Consider the following 23,403-nt stretch of genomic DNA (forward strand, 5'->3'; position numbering starts at 1 on the left):
TCACTTACAATCAGTGAAGAGGCTCTTTTAAACCCGTAACTAATAATTGATCGCTCCTGACCAGGCTAACTTCACAGCTAAATTGCCATGGTAACTAAGGTAGGCTTGCTTCAATTATCTTTCGTGCAATCGGGTCATGGCTAAACTTAGCCAGGGTGAACTGGCTAAACTAATCTTCAAGATAATTCAGCTTTCATGGAACCGATTCAGCTCTAATCCTGGCTAAATTAAGCCAGGATAGGGGTTAAAGCCAGGCTTTAGCTCTAATTCACCTTTCGAGGAATAGGGCCCTGGTGGATACAGACAGAGTTATGGGTAGTGTATGTGCAGTATTTTCCATACTTACAGTTATGTTCTCTGCTTCAAGGTTCTACCTGCATGTAAAGTGTTTTCACACGACACTGCAAGTGCAATCCGCATGCTGGTGCACTGTCAGCAGATCTGCCAAATGAGGCCTTAACCACTGGCACACACACACACACACACACACACACACACACACACACACACACACACACACACACACACACACACACACACACACACACACACACACACACACACACACACACACACACACACACACACACACACACACACAGGGGGTGGGCATAGTTCTGCTTGTGATGAGAAGAATACTGAGGCATTCCGTCTTCAGCACTTTGCCCATGTGTTGAATGGCGTTAGTTCTTCTGTGTTGCTTTGCTCAGCAATACACTTCTTTTTTTCACCTGAAGAAGACGGAGTGCCTCAGGATTCAGTCTGCACCACAAGCATAACTTTGGGGGGTTTATACATATATCTACCTGTTTGACTGAAGAGCACCTGTTTGAGGAATCCACTGAACCCAGGCAGTGCTTGCTCCTTCTGTTTGACACTAATAAAACATGTTTGATATATGCAGCGCTGTATCCACCAAACACCACTGCTGGGGACAATTGGAAGCTGGAGAGGCTGCAGGAGTTTATGCAAACATGGAATGCCACAGTGTTAAGCTCCAAAAAAAAAAGGGAAGCATCAGGGTAAGTGCTTCTGAGACAAACAATCAAAAGCAGAATTAATGGCAGCAGTTATGAGACTTACAATACTAAAGTAATACATTTTATTCACAGCCTGGAAGCCATCCCAGACTGGTGTCAGAATGGCAACAACCACCATGCTGGTAATGGCAGGTGCTGCACTCTTCCCAGAGGAACTGGAGAAGCACCTGCCATCAGTTCCCCCTTCCTTCCTGCCAGGAAACAGGATCTGGATGGCCCGGATGACAGGGGAAAGGACATCACTGAACCACTTACGTGGAGTCAGAGGCAGTACTCACTACAATCAAGAGCAAGGGGAAACTGGTCCACCCTTCGACAGATGTCCATCAACTGCACACGAGGCTCCACCAGCTATATCATTCAAATATTCAACTTGTTTATGCCCAGAATGACAAAGATATCCACAGGTTCTATAGAACTTATTATTTAACTGAAGTCACGCTAAGAGCAGACTTGCTCTCACATTGACACATTTAACCCGTCTGGCTAGTATGTTGTTTTAAGAGCATTTTATGACATTTAAAAGTGGCCAGTCTCTTAACAATTGTCTTTGTGACTTCATGGCATGGTGGGAGCCAGGTGGTGGTGGTGTCCATCCTCCTCATAATGAGGTCTAGTGGATTCTCCGTTGTAAGGAGTGCCTGTTGTTGTTTTTTTTTCCATCAGGTGGTGGACCTGATAAAAGAAGAGATTCATTTAAAATACAACACTTGCCTGCTAAAGACGTTTTAAAACGTCATTTAATGTGTTTACGTCAGAATCAGGAGATAACGCGATCCAAAGATTTACTGCTCCATTCACTTCCTGGTTAACTTATTACTTTAAAATCCTGTATCTCGGCTCCTGTGTACTTTATTTCTTTTACTATGTATTTTTTGCGAAACATGCTATTTTCAACTGGCCGCAATTATGGAACGGATTACCGCGATCGGGGATCACCGTGAGGACGATCACGGAAAATATTCTGTGGTTACTGGAAAAGGTAAGAAAATCGTAAAAAAAAAAAATCTATCAATTGCACACCTCATGAAGCCTTGAATTCATGGATATATTTCTAAGCCTAAGCCAATAATTTGATGACCGGGTGTATTTCCGGTAGGAGACACAAAGAATCTACTTCGTGTCTCCTACCGGATAGATTAGCCGGTAGGAGACAGGAATCAAATTATTAGCTTAGGAATGCGACAAAAACAGAAAGAAAATCCATGAATTCAAGCCTTCATGGGGTGTGCAATTGATAGAAAATAAGTATTTTTTGGGGTGAACTACTCCTTTAGGGCGCGCTCCCACCAAAACATGGTCGGCTGCTGTTAAGCACAGGTTGTGCGCGGCCACAGTTTTTTGCAGCCAGCAGATTCTAAAAAACGGGAGTGACGCACCTGTCACTCACTTTCAAGACCGTCCCCGTAGCCCGCACCGCCTTCTGTCTTGAGCACCATGGTGCTAATTGAGTCTTGGGACGGTCCGCCTTCCATTCACCCGATTGGACAAAAGGGGAAATTCAGCTCCTGCCTCCAGCAGAAATGGACAAGTCGTGTAGAGCGGTTAAGCGCAAGGTCTGCGCGACAGGCGGAAAGATCCGCTCTTGCGTGAATCCACGCATTTACATTGACAAAGCATTGACAGATTCTGTCCCAGAGGTAAAATTAAAAGTGCGGTGACAGCAAGTCTGCTCTGAGTGACTTCAGTTAAATAATACTTTCTACAGAACCTGTGGATATCTTTGTCATTCTGGGTATAAACAAGTTGAATATTTGAATGATATAGCACACAGAGGGGAACTGTAGTGGTGAAAACTTTATTAAACAAAACAAAACAAAAACATAATAATTTCCCCCAAGGGATAAAAGTGGATCTGAGTCTATAAAAACACCTCTATAAAGACACAAAACTCTGTAGAATATAGACATGTAATCAAACTAAACGACAATGTACACTGTCTCCCTGGCATCTACCATATTATGTGTGTATTATGTGTGTATTATGTATATGTACTATGATATTGTAACAATCTAAACAACACACGTCAACACACAGTGAACAGCTACACAAACCCAGCAGCTTGTCAGCACTTTACTGCATACTAATAATTATTAGATGAATATGAATGAATATGAGTTGTTAAATCCTGACAAATGTGGACAGACACAGTAATGCTCATATTGTACTACCAGTATGAGTAAGTAAATGAGCTGGAGGGAATACTGCTATATGAAAATAATCCAATCCAAATCCATCACAAGAAACTATTAATATTTATTTTATTCAGTCATGTTGATAGTCAGATTATGTTATTCCGTTGCTTTAGTATCCTTGTCATTGACTCCTGGATTAGACTGAATGATCATATGTCTTAAACTAAGGCATCCCCCCATATGAGTCCTCATGTGTCTTTTTAGAATACCCATTTCCGTAAAGCCTTTACCATACACTGCTAAATAATAGTCTTTACCCTGTATGAGTCCTCATGTGTGATTTTAGATGATTTGTCTGAGCAAAGCCTTTACCACATACTGTACAAGCAAAGGGCTTTTCGCCTGTATGAGTCCTCATGTGTTGTTTTAGATCACACTTGTGAGCACAGCCTTTACCACATACTGTACAAGAAAAGGGCTTTTCACCTGTATGAGTCATCATGTGTCGTTTTAGATAATCCTTGTGAGCATACCCTTTACCACATACAGTACAAGAAAAGGGCTTTTCGCCTGTATGAGTCATCATGTGTCGTTTTAGATAATCCTTGTGAGCACAGCCTTTACCACATACAGTACAAGAAAAGGGCTTTTCGCCTGTATGAGTCATCATGTGTTGTTTTAGATAATCCTTGTAAGCATAGCCTTTACCACATACAGTACAAGAAAAGGGCTTTTCGCCTGTATGAGTCCTCATGTGTCTTTTTAGATCACGCTTTTGAGCAGAGCCTTTACCACATACTGTACAAGAAAAGGGCTTTTCGCCTGTATGAGTCATCATGTGGTTTTTTAGATAATCCTTGCGAGCACAGCCTTTACCACATACTGTACACAAAAAGGGCTTTTCGCCTATATGAGTCACCATGTGTGTTTTTAGATCACCCTTGTGAGCATAGCCGTAACAGTGTGAAGAGAGGAGCTGGTCATCACTAGTTGGTTGTGATGTTCCACAGTCTTCTAAATCAGCTTGTGTTTTCATGTGTTCAGTTGAGGTGCTGGCTACCGACTCGGTCTCTCTGTTTTCATCATCATCTTCACTTTTCACTGCCAGTAATATCAACGTTGACCCACCAGCCTCTTCTGGTCTTTCAAGTAGCTCCTCCTGTTCTTCTTTAATCTGTGAATGTTCTGGTTCCTCCTTGACCAGATTGGGGCTCTGCTCCTCTTCAGGTGAAACCTCTTTACACACAGGTACGCGCAGGAAGTCTAAGAAAAAGATACAATGAGACTCTATAAAAGGTTTGGATCTTGTACCTCCACTGCAGGCAATAATTGGCGGCCATTTTTTGATTGATACCAATTAAACATATTTCCACAACTAGGATTTCTTAGGACTTTTAGTATGTTTTTCTGGTGACCTAATAGACGTGGTCTGTGTAGAAAATTACAATTACTTTGAGGTGAAACACTAGTCTGCCTGGACTATTGGCCAATAGGAATATTTCTGCATAATATCCAATCTTAATAACTATCCTGTACAACTTTACTACAGTTTTGAAATCTCCATAAATAAAACAGTATATATCCTAACCTATACAACTTTACTACAAGTTGTTAAGTAAATAAAACATTAGCCAGTGAAGCACGTTTGCTACTACGTGGCTTATTTCTAACCTATAATGTTTTCAGATACATATTTTAGTGTGCAGATTAAGTTTAAAATGAATAATACACCGTCTGGATGTCATCTTCAATGAGATTCAAAACGGAGTAGCTCTGTAATTAAAATCAGCTGTGTTTGAAGAACGTGCAGCTATGGGAATCAAACAGGTGCATGTAATCAAGATTAATTTATATTCATGAAAGCTGCGTTATGTCATCACGCAGCACATTTTCGTTTACAGGAAGTAATTAAGATTGGCTTTTTAGGGACTTTTGATATAAAAATACACAAAAACGTTTTTTTTTTCAATTATTTTGGCATCTATTGTTAGGTATGCCCATATGATGACCTGTTTGTCTAAAAGTGTGAAAAACATATTTTTCATTTCACTACACCTTTAACATCTCAAAATGTGTGGCCTTTTGATGCGTTGTGAGCTTGTAGATCAACTAATTTAGCTATTTAAAAAAAACTAAAGTTAAGTGATTTGTGGGTCCCACTGTTTCGGATTTAATGTTGGCTAGTTGAACTGGTATTGTATTCATGTGTTCAATTGAGGTGCTGGCTACAGGCTCTGTCTCTCTGTTTTCATCATCATCTTCACTTTTCACTGCTACTAATGTTAACGTTGACCCACCAGCCTCTTCTGGTCTTTCAAGTAGCTCCTCCTGTTCTTCTTTAATCTGTGGAGGTTCTGGTTCCTCCTTGACCAGATTGGGGCTCTGCTCCTCTTCAGGTGAAACCTCCTCTTTACACACAGGTACGCGCACGAAGTCTAAGAAAAAGATACAATGAGACTCTATAAAAGGTTTGGATCTTGTACCTCCACTGCAGGCAATAATTGGCGGCCATTTTTTGATTGATACCAATTAAACATATTTCCACAACTAGGATTTCTTAGGACTTTTAGTATGTTTTTCTGGTGACCTAATAGACGTGGTCTGTGTAGAAAATTACAATTACTTTGAGGTGAAACACTAGTCTGCCTGGACTATTGGCCAATAGGAATATTTCTGCATAATATCCAATCTTAATAACTATCCTGTACAACTTTACTACAGTTTTGAAATCTCCATAAATAAAACAGTATATATCCTAACCTATACAACTTTACTACAAGTTGTTAAGTAAATAAAACATTAGCCAGTGAAGCACGTTTGCTACTACGTGGCTTATTTCTAACCTATAATGTTTTCAGATACATATTTTAGTGTGCAGATTAAGTTTAAAATGAATAATACACCGTCTGGATGTCATCTTCAATGAGATTCAAAACGGAGTAGCTCTGTAATTAAAATCAGCTGTGTTTGAAGAACGTGCAGCTATGGGAATCAAACAGGTGCATGTAATCAAGATTAATTTATATTCATGAAAGCTGCGTTATGTCATCACGCAGCACATTTTCGTTTACAGGAAGTAATTAAGATTGGCTTTTTAGGGACTTTTGATATAAAAATACACAAAAACGTTTTTTTTTTCAATTATTTTGGCATCTATTGTTAGGTATGCCCATATGATGACCTGTTTGTCTAAAAGTGTGAAAAACATATTTTTCATTTCACTACACCTTTAACATCTCAAAATGTGTGGCCTTTTGATGCGTTGTGAGCTTGTAGATCAACTAATTTAGCTATTTAAAAAAAACAAAAGTTAAGTGATTTGTGGGTCCCACTGTTTCGGATTTAATGTTGGCTAGTTGAACTGGTAATGTATTCATGTGTTCAATTGAGGTGCTGGCTACAGGCTCTGTCTCTCTGTTTTCATCATCATCTTCACTTTTCACTGCTACTAATGTTAACGTTGACCCACCAGCCACTTCTGGTCTTTCAAGTAGCTCCTCCTGTTCTTCTTTAATCTGTGGAGGTTCTGGTTCCTCCTGGACCAGATTGGGGCTCCGCTCCTCTTCAGGTGAAACCTCCTCTTTACAAACAGGTATGTGCAGGATGTCTAGGAAAAAGGTACAACAAGACTCTATAAAAGGATTGAATCTTGTAACGCCACTGCATTATCTCAGTGACCAGTTGTGTCAGGAAAAAAGTATCAACAATATTACTCTTTGCCCATATCTTACAAATATTTTATTTTATGGTGCACTGACTGCAATCTGTGCTGCAAATAGTGGCTGTTGTTTGTTTACATTGCATCTCTCATAGAAGATGCGAGACAAGCTGAATGAGAGGTGAATTAGAGGCAGTCCCTATTATTTTTTAAAGTAAATACTTGTACATGTTAGATCAGTGAGTCTTCTGCAGCTGGTTAGTTAATACTGAAGTAGAATTAACTGCACAGCTTCAGTGAACCCATTCATACTTTTACAACCGAACCATGGTCCTATTCATAGTACATTTAGATAGATGCAGGGGTCAATGCATTCTCAGTACCGGCCCGCTTTCACCAATAAAATAAATGAAGAGAGAGTGCTTAAAACTTACTGAGATCAGGTTCCTGTTTAATAGAAACAGTCCTGGCTGGAGAACTGATCTTCACCTGCAGACTGGACTCCACACACTGGTCTGGAATGAAGGAATACAATACGCACTTTAATAATAAGGACTTTGATGTGATATAAATAAGGACTTTATTAATAAGGACTAGGATGTGACATGAATAAGGTCACTATATAGAGACGATATACATTTATAATATTAAACTATATAAGTTAATACTAATATTGTTGCTGTGAGGTGGAAACCTATTACTGTTACTTTTCAGAATTCAAATTCAAAAATAGCAGATCAAAAGCTTGTACATCCGCTAATTTGCTACTTGTGTGTGACACTGTAGTATGATGAATTAGGAAATAAATTTACAAAAACATATTAAACAGGTTAAAATATGGAGATACAAGGTTTCTGCCCGACAGCAACGATATGCAAAAAAGGAAACACAGCTGCTGTAATAGAACAGTGAGAATCATGTAGATCTCAGGATTCACATGGGAACGGTGTGGCTCCAATGATGATCTCTGACTTCATGTGACCACATGGATTAATATTCTTCATCGTGGAGACAGATTTAGATCAATTGGATTCCATTACTGTGTGTGTGTGTGTGTGTGTGTGTGTGTGTGTGTGTGTGTGTGTGTGTGTGTGTGTGTGTGTGTCACAGCAGTGGGACGAGGAGTTAATCTCAGTCATCAAAACGGAGCCTACTGGCCGGTGTTTCAATTTGTAACGAGACCAGATCAACTTGAGACCGCGTCTACTGTCGTCCTAGTAACTGCAGATGTTGTCCCACGGTGAAAGAATGCGTAGCTGTCCTCGTCAATGCCTGTTTTTTTTTTCATATCACAATGCCAAACATACCGATCTGATTCTTGTTTCTTGTTGTTGTTGAGAAACAGGAAGACAACCACTTCCTGTGTCAGTCTCTCTAACAATAGATTTACACGTTTAATAAATGCAACTATTTGCCATTGGAGTCGGAGTCAACATGTGTAAGGTACAATCACTATTCAGCCCATTCAAAGCGTGCAAATAAACGCATCAATGAATGAATTAATAAATAAATGTTCATTCCCTCCTGGGATTCGAACTCTTCCCAATATCAGCATAATTACACCAGACAGGCGCTTACTCCGGTGCGCCATTCTTCTCACGACAAATGTGTACCGTAAACAACTCACAGAGTATACAACCAGCCATTAAAAAACAAAACAGTCATGGTCACTAGATTAACTTGAGACCTCAGTCACCACACTGATTTCATTGTACTGCTCTCTAACACGGCTGTTTACTACAGATTTGTTTCTCAAATCTATCATCATCACCACCACCACCACCATCATCATCATTATCATCATCATCTATTATTCATTATGTTAGAGGCTACTTAGAAATAGTAAATATGACACATGATAGGTTACATCAACAGTTCATTAGAAGACAACCACTTCTTCCTGTGACAATCTCTAACAATACCTTTTATAAATGCAGCTATTCGCCATTGGAGTTTGTGTCAACATGTGTAAGGTAGGCAATCACTATTCAGCCCATTCAAAGCGTGCAAATAAACGCATCAATGAATGAATTAATAAATATATAAATAAATGTTCATTCCCTCCTGGGATTCGAACTCTTCCCAACATCAGCACAATTACACCAGACAGGCGCTTACTCCGGTGCGCCATTCTTCTCACGACAAATGTGTACCGTAAACAACTCATAGAGTATACAACCAGCCATTAAAAAACAAAACAGTCATGGTCACTAGATTAACTTGAGACCTCAGTCACCACACTGATTTCATTGTACTGCTCTCTAACACGGCTGTTTACTACAGATTTGTGTCTAAAATCTATCATCACCATCATCATCATCTATTATTCATTATGTTAGAGGCTACTTAGAAATAGTAAATATGACACATGATAGGTTACATCAACAGTTCATTAGAAGACAACCACTTCTTCCTGTGAAAGTCTCTAACAATACATTTTAAAAATTCAACATTTCGCCATTGGATTAAACATGCGTCATGTAGCCTTCATTAACTATTCAGGCCATTTAAAGCGTCAAAAATAAATAAATGTTAGCCTCTCATGGGATTCGAACTCCTCCCAATGTCAGCATAAATAGTCTGGGGCATAGCCTACTCTTGTGCGCCAGTGTACCCACTCTGACTCATAATCATAAACAAATCATAGACTATAAAACCAGCCATTAAAACGCACATGGTCACTAGATTAACTTGAGACCACAGTCACCACACTGATTTCCAACAATTTAATACAGATTTGTTTCTAAAATCTCTCACCACCACCACCACCATCATCACCTATTATTCTTATTCATTATGTTACAGACCAGGAGACCTGGTTCTGCCAGACCCAGAAGGAACACATTTGTAGTAGGCAACACACCTACAAACCACTTTATAAGTTAAAGTATGAATCATTTTAGGCATTTTGTGTGTGTGTAGCATTTTGTGTATATGGGGTATTTGCAAGAGCAAGAGCAAATTTCCCTTGCCATGAAGGCCAGCCTTTGCTCAGTTATCTCATTAGAACTAGTAACCATGACAACCAGTAGCCATGAGTAGTAACCTTAACCATTGAGACCACCTATTCTACAAATGCCTTCTAAATCAGTAGTTCTCACACTTTCAGATGATATCTGCTATTTGACAATGGGTATACAATGGGTTGGTATAGGATATACCTAATATCTAAATACTTCAATCAAGCAACGTAAAAATGTCTGGGGTGCTCACACAATTCTGAGTATATTAAGAAATAAATGGGCCAAACCTGTTTGAAAGTGAAATATCCCTTTAACATGGTGTCAGAGAATTTGTAGGGGTTTAGGTGTGCTGATTGCTTGCTCAATTAACAAACATATAAAAGGTTGAACAACTGTGTTGGGAGTCGGAGCGATTATATAGTCACACTATATAGAGAGTAGAGATAAAGAGAGTTAGTTACTATGGACCCCAGACTATACCAAGAGATCCTGGATTTTAAGACCGACAAAAAATATCCAGTGGGAAACCTGACCAAACAGCAGCGTTTCAACATAAGAAGAAGAGACAACCAGTATGTGCTTAAGGGTATGTATTCTGTTACACTATCAATCTTTATTTAAAGTACTTTATTCAATAACCTTTTAACATTCTTTGAAAAAACATGGTCTCCTCACACATTAGAACTAGAAGCACAATATCAGTCACCAGGACCAAGAACTGGTGTTTTTGATTAATCCATCATGGTTAAAATGGAGTTTGAAGTTATAATGGGTTTGTATAGGAAGGGGCGTGTCTGATAAAATGAATATCAAATATCTAAATACTGAATCAAGCAAGAGTAGACGATACAATGTCCCTTTAAGAGTAAATTGAACATTTTCACATTTATTTGTACTATACTAGATGGAATGCTTCATTACTTCTGCAGTAGAAGTAAGAAGCAGGAGCCCCATTTTGCAAAGGTAAATGTGTTTCATGCTTACTTTTGGTGTTCAAACACTTGAATTTCCACATGGGAATCAAAAGAGGAATCTAAGTATCTGTCTATCTCATCTCTCTATATGCTATCTATGTATGTAGGTGGTGGCGTCGGCTGCTGAGGCGGCGTCGGGGTTCAACGAATTCCATGCCAGTAGTATCGGTGGTCACTGTGGTGTGGAGAAAACACACCACGCAGTGATCCACTGGTACTACTGGCCTGGAATGGAGGCCGACATCCGAAAATGGGTGAGTTGGAAGGGTCAAGGGTCATCCAAATGTGTATATATCATTTGTACATGCAGGCCTATTTATGCAGGGCCTACTTAGGGAAACAATGGCAAATTGAAGCATTAATTAAATTCACACACTCGTGTGATTGTATATCCCCTTCACTTACTGTTTGTGCTTGACCAAAGGCCTGTGATATAAATTAATGTGCATATCATTTGACTTAAGATCAAGGAGTGCCCTGGGTGCCAAAAAAAGCAGGGTAGCATAAAGGACAAAACCCAGTATCAACCAATAACAGTGAGTGTTTTGCAACTGAATATCCCATGCATCTAAATGTGCAAAGATAGGCTACCAGCAATCATACAGATGTCTAATTGGTTTCTTTTTTAATCACCTTTTTTTCAGGTCAAGGAGCCGTTTGAACTTGTGGGGATTGACCTCATGAAGTTGAGGAGGACGGAGGATGGACACGAGTACATATGCGTAATGGTAGATTATCCTGCTACTCAAACAGAGAGGTGTCCCTTTTGGAACCTCAACCTCTTAGGAACAACTCACGGCCAAAGCACTGCTCCACTTCTCTCCCAACTTGCTACAAAAATCGCTCATGCAAAAGTATATAAAGACTTCTATTTTATTTTCCACCTTCACATGTGTCTCCTTTTATAATAATCATAAAGTGCTCTATATTTCAGCTCGCAATTTACTTCCGCCAGGTCTTTTTTAAACAGCCAATCATCTGCGACACAGTGCGCACCCTTTGACGGGAGGGAGAGAGAGAGAGGGGTGAGAGAGCGAGGGAGGGAGGGAGGGAGGGGGGGAGAGAGCGAGAGGGAGGGAGGGGGGAGAGAGAGAGAGCGAGAGAGCGAGAGCATGGGAGGGAGGGGGAGAGAGAGACAGAGAGAGAGAGAGATAGAGAGAGAGAGAGAGAGAGAGAGAGAGAGAGAGAAGGACAGGGGAAAGAGGGAGAGAGGGGGAAAGAGGGAGGGAGGGCGAGAGAGAGAGAGAGAGAGAGAGAGAGAGAGAGAGAGAGAGAGAGAGAGAGAGAGAGAGAGGACAGAACAGCCTCGCACAACTTCTCCGTGCTGTGTGTGTGAGAGAGGGGGAAAGAGGGAGGGAGGGCGAGAGAGAGAGAGAGAGAGAGAGAGAGGGGGGGAGAGAGAGAGAGGACAGCGTGGGGACAGACCAGCGTTGTCGGTCTATCCCCACGCCACGCAAGCCCCGAAACTACCAGCCTGACGTCAGCGGTCACGCTCAGTTGCTAGCTGGGGAACAGCCTCGCGCTGTTGCCTTACACAACTTCTCCGTGCTGTGTGTGGGCGAGAGAGAGAGAGAGAGAGGGGGAGAGAGAGAGGACAGAACAGCCTCGCACAACTTCTCCGTGCTGTGTGTGTGTGTGTGTGTGTGTGTGTGTGTGTGAGAGAGGGGGAAAGAGGGAGGGAGGGCGAGAGAGAGAGAGAGAGGGGGAGAGAGAGAGAGAGAGGACAGAACAGCCTCGCGCTGTTGCCTTACACAACTTCTCCGTGCTGTGTGTGTGTGTGTGTGTGTGTGTGTGTGTGTGTGTGTGTGTGCTGCACAACTTCTCCGTGCTGTGTGTGTGTGTGTGTGTGTGTGTGTGTGTGTGTGTGTGTGTGTGTGTGTGTGTGTGTGTGTGTGAAATGCACTGCAATCCTTTCGCGCAAAGGTGGTAGCACGTCGCGTTTAAGTAAATCTCTCCACCAGACACACACACGTTCATCATCTAGCTCTTGTACCGTGTCGAGTCTCCGAAAATCTGTACAAGCTATCGATGCGGCCGTTTCCCAATCTCGCCCCAAAACACGGTCGCCCCGGATCGCACCGAACGGTCTGGAGTGAGCAATCTGCGCCTAATTGTCTCGCCCCTAAATACGGTCGCCCCCCATCGCAACGAACGGTCTGTGGTGGGCCCATGCAATCTCCACTGTTGAACGTGCACCCTTTAAGTGCATATCTGCTTGCACATAATTATATTGTTGTTGTTAAGTTGAAATAATAGTTGTACAAGTTGTAATAACAGTGTTGTATAATTACAAATAAAGTATAAGGAATGACAGAATATATACATATATATACATATATACATATATATACATATATATACACATATATATATATATATATATATATATATATATATAGTATAAGGAATGACAGAATATATATATATATATATATACATATATACATATATATACATATATATATATATATTATATACATATATACATATATACATATATACATATATATATACATATATACACACATATATATATATATATATATAATTGTGTGTTTTGGACAAACAGCAGCGTAGTGCTCATGTTCGTTGTGTGAAGCTTAATGTCACAGTGTTTGCGTTGGAGCGCCTCAGTGCGGCTGCAGAGTTCATGTGCAACCTCTTGCACAACCTCTGTGGCTTCACAGTTTCCCGTTTTCCTTCACCGTGTCTGTGTCTGCCTGGGTGCGCGAGCGACATGTTCGCTGTTCGCCATGTGTTGTCTGCCTCAGCCCAGGGTTGCCAGGTTGCGCGACCAACAAGCAATGCACACACACAATTCGTTTGCATCTTTCCCTTTCGTTTTTTCTCCCTTTGTACTCCATTAATCTCAGAGCTAGACCACACTAGGTCTCCAGGGACCCCCAAGGGTCTCCAGGGACCCCTGTGATGTTTTGCAGGGGTCAGAAGGGGTCCGCGATGTTTCGTGGGGGTCCCAAGACTCCCAGGGGGTCTATGTGGGACCGAGGTGGGTCCCCACTGGGTTGCCCATGTGGGCTTTAGGTGGGTTCTACCTGGGCCCTAGGTGGGCCCCAACTAGGCAAGTCTATGTGGGACCGAGGTGGGTCCCAACTGGGACTGGGCCCTAGGTGGAACCCAACTAGGCTATTCTATGTGGGACCGAACCTTATTCGACAGACAGGGGGACAGACACACGGGGACAGAGAAAGAGAGGCGCACAGGACACTCAGCGTTGCCATGTCCTCTGATTATAAGCGAATTTGCCTTACTTTTCACCAGTGTTGCCATGTCCGAATATTATAAGCGACTTCGGCCTACTTTCACACAATACTCTCGCTCACACTGTGAGGTGGCTGTAAGTTGGATCTGCGATGCGAAGTGTACGACGCGTCACGCTAGATGTGAGGGCCGCGCAGCGGCCCGAACTTCTAGTTTTACCAAATGGACGGAGGCCTACCCACTGATGTCAAAACATGCAGGGGAGGTATCAAAGTGCATCATAGACTTTGTTTACCGGCATGGGGCCCCGCAAAGGCTCCTTTCGAATCAGGGATCCGAATTCCGTAATCAGGTACACAGGTACAACACTCATCAAACATTACAAATTATATTGTTATTTCATTTTTTATGTTGGGGATGGGGCTCGTACCATTGATCTGAATTGTGTTCATTTTATTGTTTTTATTATTATTGTTTCCATTTCAAAACATTTCTTAATAGCTTTTATGCAATGTAGCACTTTGAGTTTTATGTCAAATTGTGTTCCAAATCTATTATTAATGGAATTTATAGGTGAATTCTCGGCTCTGTGAAGCCCTCAACATCAAAAGGAGTTTTTCGGCACCCTACCACCCACAGACTAACGGTCTGGTAGAAAAAATGAATGGGACCATCCAGAAGTAAGTTGCATACTGCCAAATTGGCAGATACACCTACAGTACACAACATGAATGCTGTAGACTACATTAAATGCATCTGAATGTCTGCTATAATGTTATGTAATGTGAACATTTTCAGGTCGCTGAAAGCCCTGTGTGAAGACCACCCCAACCAGTGGGACAGGTACCTCCCAGCTGCCTTGTTCGCACTAAGGACGAAGAAGCACCTGACAACACAGCACATGCCCTTCTACCTCCTCTATGGGAGAGAGGCAAGGTATCCCTAAGAAATCCATGTGGATAATGACGTAAGTGGATCCATTTGTTGGGGGGGGGGGGCAGTAAATTAGTAGCAGAGCACCAAATCAGTTTAACCCCCTTTATACATTACTACATTAGGGCTGTCCCCGACTCAGGATTTATTGAGTCGAATCAGAGTCGCAGGTTTAATGCAGAGTCGACGGAGTCGTTTTATATAAAAAGGTCGCAAAAAAAGGGAGGCATTTTTTCAAGTGCTGCTTTAAACCACGTCAACATAATAGTGCAACAGTAATATGAACATTGTTTTAAGCATTTTAAATGAAATAAATCCACTCATTGCCGTGCATATGAGACTTGATGGCTGACATTACATTAATTGACAATAAGATTGCGTGCATAATTGTGAATCGTGTAGCAGAGTTAAGAACAGAGACGAGAATAATGTATCTCTTTGACAACACAAATGTGCGTCATTTATTATTTCTCCACAAACTGTTAATAAAGTATTCAATCAAACAATACTCTTTTCTGTAAACCAACAGCATGAAGTAACAACAGACAGTGCCGTAAGCCCGTAACGGCGACGGGCGATCATCAGTGCGATAAGCCTACACACAGTAGCAGCCTGCACTAGGCAATTGGTTCTCAAAGTGGGGTCCGCGGACCCCCAGGGGTACTTGAGGGAGTTCCAGGGGGTCCCCAGCTAAATGATGGGTAGGAACCAAATGGACCCGTATGGGTCTGTAACTCTGAGAGTGTACAAATGGAACCAAATGGACCCGTTAGGGTCCATTTGGTTCCATTTGTACACTCTCAGAGTTAAATTAACATTGATTGGTCCCTGGCTTATCTTTTCAAATGGGGCCCCGCGGGCTAATAAGTGTCAATTTGGGGGTCCTTGACATGAAAAAGTTTGAGAACCAGCCATGACTTCGCCGAGTCTTACCGCGATGTTTTCTCCCGTGTGACTCTCAGCCATCTCTTTAGTTTCCAAAACAAACGCCTCCAGTCGCCAGTCAGCAGTGATCAAATGGGCAGTCACTGTCATGTAAGCTTCCATTCTCTGTGACGTCCAGATGTCCGTAGTGAAGCTTACTGCTGCGCTGTCTTTCATTTTCTTCATAATCACCTCTCTTGTGTCGTCATATTTTGTTTCAACTGCGTGCATCACCGTCTCTCTCTTCGGGACAGTGTAACTTGGCTCCAGTGTCTTGATTAGCTGCCTGAATCCTGCACCTTCTACAACGTTCACAGGCCTCATATTGAGTGCAACAAAGTCTGCAATGCTGTTTGTAATGGCTCGTTTCCGAGCCTATGTGAGCGGCGGTCTGAAGTCCAGTGTTTTCTGTGTTAATTTCGGCCCGGCGGTGTCACTGCTTTTTTAGGGTCCGTGTCCTTCATAACTTCGAAATGCTTCCAAACATTTTACCTCTTTTTTTGAGACATGTTTTAAACTTTTCACCTGCGAAGGCTCAAGGCTGCGACCACTCCTCCTCCACTCCTTACAACGCGTGCTTCTCCTGCAAGTGTACCGCGCATGCGCACCCTCCCCTTCCCTCCTCCCCTCCCCTCCCCTCCCCTCCCAAAAAAAAAAGAACATTTTGACGGCTCGACTCAAGGAATGTGGTCGACGTCAGGTTCCTCGACCGACGAGTCGACTCGTCGACTTTTAGGGTACAGCACTATACTACATACATTACTACACATTGGCTGGCTATTTGAAAATAGCCAATCTACAGTCTCACAACGCAGAGCGACACGATGTGAGCTTGTAGATCTGCTATTTCCCAAAATGTATGCCAAATGCATATTGATTTGGGGGTCCTTGACATGAATACATGAAATTGAAAACCACTACTGTCAATAACCCCACCCGGTGTTTTTGTACCTTAGGTGACACCAGAAGATATGGAGGCCTATTGCGGGTCGGAAGAGGTCTGTGAGGGGCTGAAAAAGCAGACACCAGTATATAAGGCTGTGCAGGGCAATGTCCTCCAACAACAAGACAGGGTCAGGAAGAGGAAGCTGGAGCAGGGCAGGGATGACAAGTTCACAGTTGGGGATGTGGTGTTAAAAAAAACATCAGAAAAGAGCAGAGGAAGGGAGGATAGCTGGCACCAGAGATGCTTGGCCCCTATTCCATCACCGAGATAAAGGGGAAAGTGGTGTACTTGGTTGGGGACAAAAATGAGAAGCTAATTGCTAATTTGGACCAGCTGAAACGCTACATCGAGCCAGAGGAGAGGATTCCAGCGAACTTTTAAAGCTAGCTGGAACCTTTCCTTTGGCTCGCCCCCCTCCACCACTTTCCCCTGTATCTCATCCTCCTGCTCTTCTCCACCCTCCCCAACTGTCACCCAGTCCCTCCAGCCCTCTTCTTGGCCGCCCTGCACAGCCATCATTCAGCCCCTCCGGGCCTCCTCCTGCCATCCACCACCCACCACCATCCTCGGGCCCCTCCACTGGCTCCCCACCTGCCAGAGGGAGATCAGCAGAGGACCAGGTCACTGGTAAATCCCATTCACTAATGTGACATGAAGAATAATAATGCCATGTACAATTTTGAATGACTGAAATGTTCTGAATTTCCACTTCTCCAAGCTATATGGAAGGGGCAATTAGGGCAGATTTTGGACTCACTGGACCTGTGAGACTGTCCCTCATCCCCGCCAAACGGATACGACGTCATGTGGGGTGTTTGTGTGCAAAGTGAGATTATATAGCCTAGAATATCTATCCAAGTAACAATTTAATACATTCTAAAAGAACACTGCTAACACTAACCTGTATTTTTACATAGCAGAGATGCTGGTGTTAGCCACTGCTGGGGTGGAGCAGGGCCTACTAGGCAACGTTGACCTGGTACAAAAAAATACAAATATTGGCCAACAGCTTTTGGAGGATTCTGGTAGGCTTCAATCAAATCAGCCTCACCAAGACCAAAAAATTGGACTTCACTGAACTCAAAAATATGTTTTCATAGATGACCAGACACATCTCTGTCGCTCCTGTGGGGAGGTGAGCGCTGGGACAGGAAGGTCCGCATCCGTGGATGATTGGGTACGAAACCTTTAAAGTTTTTTACATGGAGAGCACATTCTTTCTGTAACTAACTAACTAACTAAATAAATGAATAACATTGTATCCATCTTCTTTCAGATTGAATGCTCATCATGTGCATTGTGGTTCCACTGGGTGTGTGTAGGCAGGCCTAACACCAGTGAGGACTACTTGTGCCCAGCCTGCACATAACCCAGTGGGATCACAATGCACATGGATCTCCACAGCACTTCTTTCTTTTTTTTTTCATCTAAGAGGCATTTTTTTTACTTCATTGTTACAGTGAAGATGGACAGGAAAGACATGCAGCAAAGGTCGTCGGGTTGGAACCCGCAACGTGCGGTCAGGCTGCATTAGAGCCAATGGTCTGCGCCTGGACTGCTAGGCCAGCTGGGAACTCTTTATGATTTTGTTTTGGAATCCTGTATGAGCAGCATAGTTGGGGTTTTTTTTGCCCCAAAAAAGATGACCTGTCTTGCTGCTCTTGACCTAGTCTGGATGCAGACTTCTGCAAAGGTTAAATTGCAATTTAGATGGCATGCTATTTAGACAGATGCTTATCTTTCTGCATTTGATGCATGTTTACCTTGCTTATTGTAAGTCACTCTGGATAAGAGTCTGCTAAATGCCTAAATTCAGTTCAACCTACCAAAGTCAATTATGGTGCATTTCTACACTGCCAACCAATGCACCTGCTCCATCAGCATGCACAGGAAAGGTTACAAACCCATACAAAGGACCAGAGTGCAATGTATCACTATCATTACTGTCCTGAGCTCAGTGGACTTGTGGTTAGAGTGTCCTGAGACTTTGAAGTTGGGGTTTGATCCCCAGTCGGGTCCTACCAAAGACTTTTAGAAAGGTACCCTGCCTCCCTGGTTAGAACTCGGCATCAAGGGTTGGATTGGGGTAAATCCCTGTGACATACTAGAGTCAGATCCAGAGGGTGTGCATCACACTAAGGAAACAGGAGATAGGCTCCTGTCCTATAGGGCTCGTCAAGGCCTGTCCTGAGGTGATGAGGACCAATCTGAAATCATACAATGTGCCACTTTGTGCCCTTTTGTGACTAGTTGTTGTTACACTAGAAGAGACGATAAAGCCAAGAATGTGCCTTGTACATCAAGCACGCTAAGGAATCAGGAATTGGGCTCCTGCCCTATAGGGCTCGTCAAGGCCTACTTAACTGTCCTGAGGTGATCAGGAGCAATCTGAAATCATACAATTTGCCACTTTGTGCCCTTTTGTGACTAGTTGTTGTTACACTAGAAGAGACGATAAAGCCCATTTTCACTTTAAGCCGTCCATGCTTGTACGTCAAGCACGCTAAGGAAACAGGAGATAGGCTCCTGCCCTATGGGCCTCAGGGCTCAGCAAGGCCTATACTTAACTGTCCTGAGGTGATCAGGAGCAATCAGACAATTTGCCAGTTTGTGCCCTTTTGTGACTACTTTTTACACTAGAAGAGACGATAAAGCCAAGAATTTCACTCTTGTGTACCGTGTATGAGATGTGACAAATAAAAAAACTTTAAAAGACTTTTAAATCATGTGGTTGGCTGATTTACTATGCCTCTTTCTTTGCTCTTTGTGTAAACTAGAAGTTCGAGCCGCTGCGCGGCTCTCACATCTAGCGTGACGTAGCGCCCACTTCGCATCGCAGATCCACCTGACAGCCACCTCACAGTATTAGAGAGACCATTTTGTTAAAGTTGGCCAAAGGCGCTTATAATCTTCGGACATGGCAACACTGCTGAGAGCGCTGTGAAAAGTAGGGCAAAGTCGCTTATAATTAGTGTACATGGCAACACTGGCGTGCACGCTCGTTTCTGTCTGTCTCTCTCTCCCCCTCTCTCTGTAGCTCTCCTCCTTGGTCTCTGTCGCTCTCTCTCTCTCCCCGTCTCTCTCCCCTATCTCTCTCTGTCCGCGTGTGCACACGCGTTCTTGGCGCGCACACACACACACACACACACACACACACACACACACACACACACACACACACACACACACACACACACACACACACACACACACACACACACACACACACACACACACACACACTCTCCCCCTGCCCTGTGTGTGTCTCTCTCTCTGCGTTTGCACAGATGTTCTGAGAAAAGTTTTGTCTCTCTGTCTCTCTCTCTTTCCCTCCGTCCCTCGTGAAGTGAGTTTGTTGGTCCATCCGTGTCTTTCTCGCTCTGTGTCTGTGTAACGCTCTGTCTGTGTCCCTCTTTGGCCCTTACCGTGTATGTCTCTGTCCCCCGCGTTGCCAGGTTTGCTTATTTGTATAAGCAATGGTGGGCTTATTTAGTGGCGCTTTTGGGCTCGTTTGCATAGAGCAACACGTCAGCACTTGTTTCTCGCCCGTTTCACGGACGTTGTTATTTGTATAAGCAATGGTGGGCTTATTTGGTCGCGCTTTTGGCCTTGTTTGCATAGAGCAACACGTCAGCGCTTGTTTCGCGCACGTCAGTGCTTGTTTCTCTCCCGTTTCACGGACGTGGCAACGTCATGGCAACGTGAAAGGGTGCTCTCTGTGTCGCAGATGATTGGCTGTTGAGACAGATCATCCGGAAGTGAATTGCGAGCAGAAATAGAGAACACTTTATGACACTTTATGATTATTATAAAAGGAGACACATGTGAAGGTGGAAAATAAAATAGAAGTGTTTATATACTTTTGCATGAGCGATTTTTGTAGCAAGTTGGGAGAGAAGTGGGGCAGTGCTTTGGCCGTGAGTTGTTCCTAAGAGCAAAAGGGACGGCTCTCTGATTGAGTAGTAGAAGATGGTATGGGGATGTTTCTCCTAGAGGGTGCCATGTTGTACAGACAGAGAGATTTTAGGGCTGTTAGAAATCAGTGTGGTGACTGAGGTCTCAAGTTAATCTAGTGACCATGTGCGTTTTAATGGCTGGTTTTATAGTCTATGATGATGTTTATGATTATGAGTCAGAGTTGGTAGACTGGCGCACAAGAGTAGGCTATGCCCCAGACTGTTGTATTTATGCTGACATTGGGAAGAGTTCGAATCCCATGAGGCTAACATTTATTTATTTTTGACGCTTTAAATGGCCTGAATTGTTAATGTAGGCTACATGACGCATGTTTAATCCAATGGTGAAATGTTGCATTTTTAAAATGTATTGTTAGAGACTTTCACAGGAAGAAGTGGTTGTCTTCTAATGAACTGTTTATGTAACCTATCATGTGTCGTATTTACTATTTCTAAGTAGCCTCTAACATAATGAATAATAGATGATGATGATGATGGTGATGACAGATTTTAGACACAAATCTGTAGTAAACAGCCGTGTTAGAGAGCAGTACAATGAAATCAGTGTAGTGACTGAGGTCTCAAGTTAATCTAGTGACCATGACTGTTTTGTTTTTTAATGGCTGATTGTATACTCTACGAGTTGTTTACGGTACCCATCTGTTGTGAGAAGAATGGCGCACCGGAGAAAGCGTCTGACTAGTATGTTTATACTGACATTGGGAAGAGTTCGAATCCCAGGAGGGAATGAACATTTATTTATATATTGATTAAATCATTGTTGCGTTTATTTGCACGCTTTCAATGAGCTGAATAGTGATTGTACCTTACACATGTTGACTCCAACTAGAATAGTTGCATTTATAAAACATTTAAATCTATTGTTAGAGAGACTGACAAAGGAAGGAGTGTTGTCTTCCTGTTTCTCAACAACAACACGCCCAACGGAGAAGCAGCGTCCAACGTAGCCCCTTTCGGGACCCTGTTTACCTTTTTTGTATTTGGGAAGGCGGTATCCAGGGTCCCTTGTTGGTTAGAACACGCTCTCTCGTACCGGCGGCTACCACTGTCTGGTCTCGGGCTTACAGCTCGTCGCTTAGAAGTTGCAGAGATTTCTCAAAGGTACCAAAATGAGCAATACTAACGCGCGAAAAAGCGGCATCAAAGCGCGCGGATCGGCGATGCCGTTTAACATTTTTAATAATTTAGTAAACCTTAAGCTCCTTTGTCACACTCTGCTCCTGCAGCTCCACTTCCCATGTCCCGCCTCCCCGCGTTGTGATTGTCATGCAAGCATGTAGGAGCTCACCAATCAGAGGCAGTAACGAGGACCGTATAGTTATGCGTAGGACGCACAGCTTGTCAGTCACCGCGGGGAGGCGGGACATGGGCAGTGGAGCAGAGTGTGAGAAAGGAGCTTAAGGTTTACTAAATTATTAAAAATGTTAAACGGCATCGCCGATCCGCGCGCTTTGATGCCGCTTTTTCGCGCGTTAGTATTGCTCATTTTGGTACTGAGAAATCTCTGCAACTTCTAAGCGACGAGCTGTAAGCCCGAGACCAGACAGTGGTAGCCGCCGGTACGAGAGAGCGTGTTCTAACCAACAAGGGACCCTGGATACCGCCTTCCCAAATACAAAAAAGGTAAACAGGGTCCCGAAAGGGGCTACGTCCAACGGAACGTGAGTGTTCGTCTGTCTGACGTTTCTTCATCCAAACAAGAATCAGATCGGTATGTTTTGGCATTGTGATATAAAAGAAATAACAAAAAACAGGCATTGACGAGGACAGCTACGCGTTCTTTCACCGGCGACAACATCTGCTGTTACTAGGACAACAGTCGACGCGGTCTGAAGTTGATCTGGTCTCGTCTTAATCTTTGTCACCGGTCTAATGATCTACAAGCAATGATCCCCAAAAACAAAAACACTACAACCAAACAACACCTCACCATGCAAACGCTGTGTCATACCTGCAGAGTGTATTTGGATGTTGTGTATGTAACACACATACCTGCAGTTTGTAGTTCGGTGTTGTGTAGTGTCTCCATCTCTCTCTGGAAGAGGTTGAACATGAACTCTGCAGCCGCACTGAGGCGCTCCAACACAAACACTCTGACAAGCTTCACACAACAAACGTCAGCACCACGCTGCTGTTTGTCCAAAACACACAATATCTCCTCTCCCACCGACGTCATGTGTTCATTTATCTTCAGCCGTACAGACTCCATTGTTTTAACCTCCATTATGAGACGTTTTTCACCTCCTTTATGGAACGGGTTTCACCTCCTTTATGAGACTGTTTTACCTCCTTTATGAGACAGTTATACCTCCTTTACGTTTTTCACCGAGATCACAACACGCATTAACTTCCAGGTCATGGTGTTTCACACATGCGCATTGAAGGATCCAGGCACTGTTGCCTTCTTAGTGCCTTTCGCCCCCTGGTGGAAGAGGTGTGTAAGTGAAGAGCCTCCTGTAGCTGTGGAAAGACAGTCTGTCCTCCCTCACTGTGAGTTTGATCTGAACTGAAGGTCAAGCTTTTATTGTCTCACATGAGGCTGCTAAGGGGGTGGCGCTTGACACACACACACACACACACACACACACACACACACACACACACACACACACACACACACACACACACACACAC

The 23,403-nt window shown here is 43.1% G+C and overlaps 1 protein-coding gene across 1 annotated transcript in view; it reads right to left on the bottom strand.

Annotated features, from left to right (window-relative positions):
- Positions 1-1,598: 1,598 nt before the first annotated feature.
- LOC308103012 (uncharacterized protein) overlaps positions 1,599-23,403 on the bottom strand; it is a gene marked incomplete at both ends in the record, with an annotated part of 22,256 nt that continues 451 nt past the window's right edge. The window contains 6 exons of the mRNA XM_080452864.1: positions 1,599-1,715; positions 4,278-4,438; positions 5,473-5,610; positions 6,645-6,782; positions 7,268-7,348; positions 22,762-22,862. Of these exons, the coding sequence (XP_080308990.1) occupies positions 1,599-1,715; positions 4,278-4,438; positions 5,473-5,610; positions 6,645-6,782; positions 7,268-7,348; positions 22,762-22,862 (736 nt within the window). The remainder of the gene's footprint in view (positions 1,716-4,277; positions 4,439-5,472; positions 5,611-6,644; positions 6,783-7,267; positions 7,349-22,761; positions 22,863-23,403) is intronic.

Source organism: Gymnoscopelus braueri, assembly GCF_963280865.1.
Source record: "Gymnoscopelus braueri genome assembly, chromosome: 16".
In the NCBI taxonomy this organism is placed as follows: Eukaryota; Metazoa; Chordata; class Actinopteri; order Myctophiformes; family Myctophidae; genus Gymnoscopelus; species Gymnoscopelus braueri.